This window comes from Octodon degus, unplaced genomic scaffold (assembly GCF_000260255.1).
Source record: "Octodon degus isolate 3935 unplaced genomic scaffold, OctDeg1.0 scaffold00065, whole genome shotgun sequence".
NCBI lineage: Eukaryota > Metazoa > Chordata > Mammalia > Rodentia > Octodontidae > Octodon > Octodon degus.
Window position 1 is genome coordinate 10315818 of NW_004524641.1, and position 9835 is coordinate 10325652.

The window sequence follows — 9835 nt, forward strand, 5'->3', positions numbered from 1 at the left end:
ATGATAGAAATTCAACAATGGTCATTTTGTTGCATATTACTGTCTTCAAATTAGTGGTTCAGTTAATGCTTCAATTTTTTAAATTTTTTTCTAATTTTGCATGCTTATATAGTCTCCCTACCACAATTCAAATGATCTAAAATATCTAACATGTAAGATTCCAAGTAAAAATCAATCACTGATCAGCATCAGCTCTCATGTCAATTCCTTCCTTCCCTTCATGCTATGTATAAATAAAATTTCTCACCCACCCAAAAGACTATTCTCCTAAACATACTTCAGAACTACAACCTTCTCTCCATCTCCACTGTCATAACCAGGAACAAGTCACCATTACCTCTTACTTCCTAAATGACATTGCTACATTCTTTCTTAGTGCCCTGGAATGCCCTCTATATGTAACTGTCACAATAGACACCTTAAATATCCACTTAACTTTTAATGGCTTTCTCTAAAATAGTTATACAAAGTTCAAATTCCTTATGCAGATCATAAGCTGTTTATAACCTGGCCTATGATCTCACACCACTTAAATATGTTACTTCATCAAATGTTCTCGCATCTAGCAGACATTCCAGTAAGAGCCTGTGTATACTTCATAATATTTAACACATATATTACAACTTTTTATCTACAAAATACAGAACACACTCATTGAGGAAAAATCTGTGTCCTATTCATTACTGTATTCCCAATGACTATAACTCCATGGATGTTGAACAAATACTTGAAGAATAAGTAACTGAAAACAGAGATATAAGAATGCAAAACACACTTGAGAAACTAAATATTAGCATATTAGTGCTAAAATGAAAAAAGTTAAAGCAACAAGCAAACCCAGATTATACAGCACCTGAGTGCCACTGAGAGAAAAGTGAAATTTTTCCTATTAGAAAAAAGCAAAGAATTTTTAAGCCAATGATGTATGTCATCAAACTTAGAATCTGCAAAGACTGAAATAGTGAATAAATTAAAAATAAAGAAACCTGCAAGAAAGTAATTAAAATAGCCAAGGTGAGAAATGAAGGGATACACATAAAAGCAGCAGGGGGAATAATAAAGAATATAGTCAAGTGAGATTTGTAAGTTAAAAGCAATGAAACTTTTGTTAGTGACTGAATGTAAGAAGTAAGGATTAGAAAAGAAAAAGATAAATGTTTCCAAGTTAGAGAAAGAGGAATACAGTGGACCTGCTTTCATAATACACAATTTTACAAAGTTGAGCCCAAGAGAAAGGGAAGACATCAGTCACAGGGGAATGCACGATCAAGAAAAGGACTCTGGGGGCCAGGGAGATAGCTCAGTAGAATAAGCGCTTGCCTGGCAAGCACAAAGGCCTGAGTTCAATCCCCGGTTCAAAAAAAAAACGGAAAAGGACTCTGAATAGGACAGACTTGTTCATCTTTATGAATTGAGAAGAAAGAACAGAAAAGATGGCAAAATAAGATACAGAAGAAAAAGAGTTCACATATTGATAGATCAAAATCCCTGAAATGCTGAGGTAAAAGAAATCCTAAAGCACAAGCAGAAAAGTTATTCATGATCAGAAGAAGAAATTATTAATATACTCTTCCACAAGTAGAAAAGATAAATTGGGATACAGGGTCATTTATTAAGAAATTGTAGAAAACAAGGTAGTAATCTAAGGGAATGTGTGACAAAGAAACACTTTTCCTGGTAACATAAGAAAAGACAGAATCTGATGAAAAGGGAAGGAGTTTTGGATGGGGGAGGCAAAGGTGCAGAATAGCTGCTGGAAGAACAACAGAAGGAATTCATAAAAGGTAAAAGAAATTTATATATGTACATGTAGTCCATGACCTTACCATAAGCCACAATTATATGAAATCATAAATCTGTGATAATAATTCACTTAGATAAAAACTAAGTAATTTTTCTACTACAGTCTAATCAGTCTGGGTCTAAAATGGAAGGAAACATGTAAATAGTTAATGATAGTAAAAGGTAAACAGGTATAATACAAGACAGTAAGGCTTACAAGGAGTTAATACACTAGGAAAAATGAAAAAGGGTTAAAATATACTAACGAGAGGAAAATAACAGAATTTGAAGCATTATTATATAATAAGGAAATATTGTAGGATACCAAACCTAAGTATTTTAGAGCTAGTATGCCAAAGTCTAAATTACAGCAATGAAAGTCAGTTGTTCAAGTGAGATATAATATGAAAATCAAGGTAAAGAAGTAGAATTGACATGTATAAGGTATAAAAAGTTTAATGTCTGGAAATACACACCTTTAAAATTTTTTCCACTCAACTTACCCGTAATGATTCCATGTAAGATTTATGACAATCTATATGTAAGGTGTGGCCACAGGTTTGTACATAAACACCTCCTTCCCAGCCAATTGATACAGCCAAAAGACAAGAACTCTTAAAAAAAAAAAAAATATTTTAAAGAAAGAGAAACATATTTAACTATATGCTCATTAACTCTGCATGATTTCCCACTATTACACTAATGTGGTATTTTTTTGTACTGGGATAGAAATTATACCTGATTAGACAATCTTAAGACTGTAAAAATTAGAACACTGAAGTTTTAATCCTCAAATACCTATGCTCATGATGAAAGAGAATAATTATGAATTAGTCTTTCTCTACCCCATAAAGTATATTTCTGTATAGTACTGTTATTTTATATGTTCTGTGGGTTCTTAATCTCTCTGTAACATTTGACATTAACAATTTCCTTTCTAAAATGTCTAACTTCTCTCTGGCTTCCTCTCTTGGTTTTCATCTTTCTTTATCTTGGCCTCCTTCTATGATTCTGCTGTCGTACTTGCCCCTTCAATATTTTATTCCTTGGGTTCTAATCTCTGTACTATTCTTTTCTCATAGAACTATTCTCCTAAAGAATTTAATTAGTCAAAAGAAAAAAATTGGGCTGAGGATATAACTCAGCAGCACAGCGCCTGGCTGGCAAGTGCAACGTCCTGAGTCCAATTCCCCATACAAAAACAAAAAAAGAATTTAGTTAGTAATTTCAAATACCCTACAGGCCTAGATACCTTGTCTAAGCATTTGACACAGTTACTCAGTTGCCACCCCTGAGGAGTCTCCAGTTTCATGAGCCTCAGACAACATACAAGCCAATGTCAAAAACTTAATCTGTCATCTTCTCCATGAATCTTTCTCTTACTTTAAATATATCACAACTTAGTCACCATATCAGAGAGCTAAGGATTCTACATCAATCCTTCCCTTCAAACCACAATATGAGTTTCCAGATCTCCTCTCAACCTATAAAAAAGCTTAAGACTTTTCAAGTTCTTTCTTGGAATTTTTATCACATATTGTCTGTCATGTTGTCTGGCATTTAGGCATGAATGAGAACTGACCCTTTAGAGTCTGTAACTAATACATGGGCAGGACTCAAACCAATAAAAAACACAAGATCTAACATAAGTGACGGTATATGATGAAAGATTCGAGAGCAATCAAATAATCGTGTTCTTAAATGCTTATAAAACTGAGTGAACTTTTAAACTTTATTTCTATATTGGAGAGAAATTTAAACATTATAATGTATAATGACCAAATGATCTTATATGATTTGAACAAGATTCCAATATTAAATCAAGACTTCATGAATATCTAAAAGTTGAAAATACTACCCAGTATAAAATGCCTTCTCTGTCAATTTACAGATATGCAGCAGTACAAATTAAATGCAGCAAGTGAGCAAGCTTCTAATATCACAAATCACAAAAACCATAGGAGGCCTGCTCATCTCAGTTTTATGTTTTGAAGCCACTTGAAATAGAAGCAGATTTGGGTGTTAGATTATTTTCAACAGTTGGTAGCCAGTTCATAAGCAATATAGTGCTCTCTGGCACTATATTATAAAAAGGTATAAAATTTTTATTTTCAACAAAAGTGGATAGCTTTTTTATCTATCTCATGTGAGTTTGCCATAGTTACAAATGCAGAAAATCACCACTAATAAGAGGCTAATATTTTAGAGAACCTTTAACTACATGTCTGAAAACCATTGTGTTCAGTGCTTATAACACTGAATCTTGACAACTTCGACATTTACTAAAATCTTATATAGTAGGTGGTGTTATTCACTTTCACAAAAAAATAAAAATTTCATGAAAATCAAGAAGTTGTAAGTAGTAGCATCCAAGTTGAAATCCAAGTCTACTTGACTCCAAACCTCAGGTTTCTTCCTTCCCTCTATAGTATATCTTCCCAAAATTCCAGGTTCTACAGAGAATGTACTGTCTTACATAACTAAAATTTTACATTTCAATTCTCTAAAGTGCATATATTTGATCTGAATAGAGCAAAATCTACAGTCTAATTCTCTAACAGCATTAGTGTCCATTAATAGCTATTGTTTTGCTCTACACAGTCTGTTCAAGCTATAAACTCTGGTGTTTATGTCTACAGTAATTCAGGGAAAAAAAATCAAAGAAGCATTTACAACACAGACTCCATGCACCTCCCCTGGAAGTGGCTGTAAATCTAACATGAAATAGTCGTCAACTTCCAAAGACATACAGCCTACAGACTACATCATATGTATATAAAATATAATGAAAGTGAATGAGGTAATGATATAGGAATAAAAATCTTATAATCACTAATAGAAACACAACACAATTGTCCAGTTCAGATTTCAGGTCAGAGCCTTTTTATATAAAACAAAACAATCTTTTTTAAAAATTTTTCTAGAAATGGATGACTACTCTAGGTTAAAAGGAAGAAATATGTAACCTTTTTATTCCTATATGAAATCTCTCCTATATCAACTTTGCAGTCAAAAATATCACTCATTTAGAGTACTTACATCCTTAAAATAACGCTGTAACAATGAAAGCCTCACATCATGAACGGCTGCACATGTGTCCCAAGGGTAAATCTGCTCTTCTTCAGTGATTGGCAACTTTTTAGGCTCAACATTATCACGGCACTGCCCTAAAACTACATTAACAACAAACATAAAACCTCATTAAATAACACTGAGGTCTGAGTCACCAATAAAAGTCAGGCTAATTACCACACAGTACATTACATTTTCCATTACTGAAATATTTTTACAAATCTCTTTAAAAAGTGGCATTTTTGTTTTCTTTACAGAGTAAAACTCTAAATACACCAATATTTACTTTTAAAGCTAATACTGAAATATGAGTTTGAGGTTACGATGAATGGATAGACATACAATTTCTTAAGTTTGTTCACTGGAAAAAGATTGGAAGGTATGATTCCTCATATCCACAAACTTGATTCCTAAATATACTATTTCTCAAAAAAAGGAAGCAGAGATTCCTGGAGAACAAGCTGAGTTCAGGGTTGGGAGAAAGCATGACATAAGGCTAGAACTGTGTATGATGAAGAAGAAAGTGTTCAAAATTTCAAGAGACAGAGCCTCACCGTTCTGAGTCTTTTTTGATCATAGTGGAATAAAAAAAATCAAGTACAGAGAGAAAACTGGAAAATTTACAAGTATGTGGAAATTAAACAATGTATTTAATTGGGCACAGTGAGACTAACCTCAAATGTGATCCACTCTCTCAGCTTCCTGAGTAACAGAATTATAGGCATGACCATGCCTTCTGGCTAGATCTAGTTGTTTTAGTGTTTTGTTTTGTTTGTTTTTTGGTGAAACTGGGGATTGAACTCAGGCCCTTGTGCTTGCCAATTAAGTGCTTATTCCACTGAGCCATATCCCTGGCCTTGTTTTAGTGTTGTTCAAGTGTTTGGGTTCCCTTCTCATCATTAGTCTAGATGTTCTGTCCAGCTATTCTGTCCGCTGAAGTCTCCAAATATTACTGTAGAACTAGCTATTTCTACATTCAATTCTGTCAATTTCTTTGAAACTGAGATATGGGGGGGGGCTCTGCTATTTCATACATATATGTTTATAACTTCTTATATATCTTCCTACAGAATGACTTATCAACATATAATTCCTTATCGTATATAATTTATAATTTTTTCATCTAAAATTTGTTTTATCTCTTACTAATATAGCTATGCTACCTTTCTTTTCTTTACTATTTACATGGAGTATCTTCCCATCCTTTTACTTTCAACCTATTTCCATAACTTTAGATCTAAAGTAAACTTCTTTAGATGGCACATACTGTGATCACTTTTTAAATCCATTCTGTCAATCCACCTTTTACCTGGACAATTTAATTCAGTATATTTCAATTAATTACTGATGAGAAAATATTTAATTCTACAATGTTGCTATTTGTTTTCTGTATGTTCCTTTAATTCATCTGTCAGTATTTCCTTTATATTACATTTTCTCGTGTACCATTTTAATTCCTTTCTCTTGTTTTTATTTTTATTTTTTTGTGGTACCAAGGATCAAACTAGGGACCTTACACTTGCTAGCAGGCACTTAAGTCACTGAGCTATCTCCCTGGCCCTCTTTTCTTATTTTTTTAGGGGTTCTTTTTTAGCACTTTTTCTCTTATAGGATACTCCAGGGATTATTATTAACATCAACACTTTGTAATTATCAAATTTGAATTAATGTCTGCTTAGTTTTAATACAGAGTAGTGGCACACGCCTGTAATCCCAGCACTCAGGAGGCAGCAGGATCACTACAAATTTGAGCTCAGCTAAGATGCACAGTGGGCTCAAGGCCACCATAAACTGCACAGTGAAACCCTGTGTCATTAAAAAAAAAAAAAAAGACAAAAAGTTGAAACTTTAAGGCTCGGTCTGGTGGAGCATGCCTTTAACTGGGAGGCTGATACAAGAGGACTGCCATGAGTTCAAGGCCAACTTCAGCTAACTAGTGAGTTCAAGGCCAGCCTGGACTGCTTAGCAATACCATGTCTCAATATTAATCATCATCATCATCATCATCATCATCATCATTGTAATCAAAACCCTTACTCTTGTACATTCCCCTGTCATCTGCCCCTTTAGGCTTTTATCTGGACATCTTCACTTTTTGCTAAACAAGAGCACAGACATTTGGTCTGAAAATCTAAATATGTAGTTCTTTCCAAATTTCATTTCTTCTGTTGATAAAGGATTAAAATTATTGGGACTAGACTGTATAAGATCACAACTTCAAAATACTTCAGAATGGAGAAAATGGAAAATGATCAAAAGTTTGAAATGTTTTAAATCCCTGAAAATGATAGACTGGTAGTAATATCAATCCATAAGCTGTTTCAAGAATTACTCCTCCCAACAGCTCAACAAATAAGAGTAGAAGGGCAGGAAGATGGCTCAGTAGAATAAGCGCCTGCCTGGCAAGCGCAAGGGCCTGAGTTCAATCCCTGGCTCCGAAAAAAAAAAAGAAAAAGAAAGAAATACGAGTAGAGCTGCCTGAGTATACCACGTATTGTCAGACTACTAAAACTGACAATATCTAAAGATTTCAGGATAATTAAATTATCAAGAAAGCTGAATTCCATTATTGGCCACCTAGCATTGACAATATACTATCTACACTTTACAAAAATGACTGAAAGATGTAACAAGATCTTTTTGTTAAGACTTTCTTCCAATGCTCATGTCCAAGAAAAGGAGATGAAAGATAAAACCAATTAAAAAAAAATCTTTATTACTTGGGCTTAATCAATCTTTAAAGATCTGTACTTATAACCATATAAAGTTATAACTTTCATTTAATACAGACACATATTCATCTTTTGTATACACAATGGTTCTAAAATTTTCCCCACTGAAAAATCCCTGAGCATACCTGAGGATGCTTGCAATAGTACAACCAGCCCAGTAGGTCGGTCTTCAGAGGAAGGGCCACTCTGTCCACATATAACACAGTCATATATTGCCTCAGAAACTTGTGGTTCTGCTGTGGCGATTTCCATAGGAATGTCATTCTCAGAAGAATCTGAAGGAAAAACATTATAACTCTTAACATCCCACTTTAATGAAAATGAAAAAAAAAAATCCACTTAAAATAATTTTAAGCTTCAATATCAGTGAAGCTATATAATAACAAAACTATCAACCCAGCTAAGTAAAATATTTACTTAGAAAACAACAGAAAAATGTAGGCAGCTGACATAAAGATGTCAAATGATATACGATTAAATATACTTTTAACATATCATTTACAAGTAAAATTGAGAAGCAAAGACATTTGTATCAAAAAGAAAAATTTTAAAAGTAACATTTGAAGGAAGAGGTGGAGGTTTTTCCTCTTAATTTTCTTTGAGGCACCAAAAAGATGAAATTTATAATAAAATGGAAGCGGGGGGGGAATATTAAAAAAGTATATCTTCCTTACTTCCAATTCTAGTGATTATATCTTGAAAAAAAATTACTAATGTTTATTATGTAAGAAAATCATTAGATGTGATCATAACATATCAATAAAGCAGAACTATTATAGAAAATAACTATAACCCTCCAGTGATAAAATGTCATTAACAATAAGAAATAAAATCTTGAAGCCAGCACGGTGGTGCACGCCTATAATCCCAGCACTCAGGCAGAGTTAGGAAGTTCTAAAGCGGTGAGACCCTGTCTCAAATTTAAAAAGGGGTGGGGATATAGCCCCATATGAAGGCCTTGGGTTCAATCTCCAGTAGTGAAAGAAAAAAGAGAAGAACAGAGCTGGACATGCAGCTCAGGTGCATAACTGTCTGACTGACAAGCATAAGGTCCTGAGTTCAATCTCTTGCAAAGAAAAACAGAGCAGAGAGGAGAAGAGGGAGGAAAAATATTCTGACAATAATGGTTTGTAGATAAACACACTGGAATTCATAATGATCATGCTACTGCTGCCCACAGGGGCAAAGAAATGAACTGAGGAAACTGAGAAGACCAGGAAACAGAAAAACTTCATCGTCAAAACGATGGAGAATATAAAAGAAAATATGTAAAATGTTAGAAATGAAAACAAAGATGTTCTTTTGATGTTTTTGATTTCATGCAGATAAACATACATCTGATAAAAATTAAGGTATATTAAATTATAGCTTATGTTTATCTGTGAGGAAAGGGGGCAAAAATCTAAAATAGATCTTTGGATAGTGCCTAGTTTTAATAAAAAGAAAAACAAAAAACAGAGCTCGGGGAGATAGCTCAATAGAATAAGCACTTGGCTGGAAGCACAGGGTCCTGAGTTCAATCCCCAGTACCACAAAAAAAAAAAAAAAAGGAAAATGCATAAGTAGAACTAGGGCCAAAAAGCACAATATCTATGTAAATAAAAATCAGTGGTCAAGATGAAAAGAAGACTTAAAAAGAAAGAAACAGAGGTCACTAAGATTTGACATGTGATTCCTTTGGACTTCAGAGAAAGAACTACAGAATAGAGAGGATGTGCCTCTTAAGTTCAAAGAACATACTTGACATAAAGGGTAGTGAAGTAACTCAGTCTAATTTTTTTTTTTTTTAAATTTAGTACAGGGTCTACAGAGTCTTACTACAAAGATCAGACTCATAGTGATTCTCCTGTTTTCAGCCTCCCAAGCGCTGGGATTACAGGGGTTGTAGGAAGATCCTACACACACACACACACACACACACACACACACACACACACACACACACACAAAAACTAAAACAAGTTTTCACCTGAGAATTTTTAAAAGAAAGGTCTAACAATCTTCTGATAAACACAGTTAAAGCAAGAAAATAAAATAGATAACCTGTTTTTCATGCATCTTCATAAATTTAGCCTGCTGTGGAATACTCTGTTTTCCTTATAGTATAAAGAAAGGTACATTTGCACCAACAGTATTTTGTGCTGTATTTCCTTTTTTCACTAGCCTCAAATAAAGGGGAAAAAACGTAGTATAAAAACAATCATACTCGAGAACATCTTGCCAGAGAGACACAAAGGGTTCAGCTCTAA

General features: G+C 33.7%; 1 protein-coding gene across 1 annotated transcript in view; it reads right to left on the minus strand.

Moving 5' to 3' along the window:
* Nucleotides 1-9835, minus strand: part of Ubr3 (ubiquitin protein ligase E3 component n-recognin 3 (putative)) — a 187218-nt gene that overhangs the window by 89050 nt on the left and 88333 nt on the right. The window contains exons 20-22 of the mRNA XM_023719126.1: nucleotides 7712-7861; nucleotides 4822-4955; nucleotides 2286-2396 (exon numbers count right to left, since the gene is read on the minus strand). Coding sequence (XP_023574894.1) covers nucleotides 2286-2396; nucleotides 4822-4955; nucleotides 7712-7861 — 395 coding nt within the window. The remainder of the gene's footprint in view (nucleotides 1-2285; nucleotides 2397-4821; nucleotides 4956-7711; nucleotides 7862-9835) is intronic.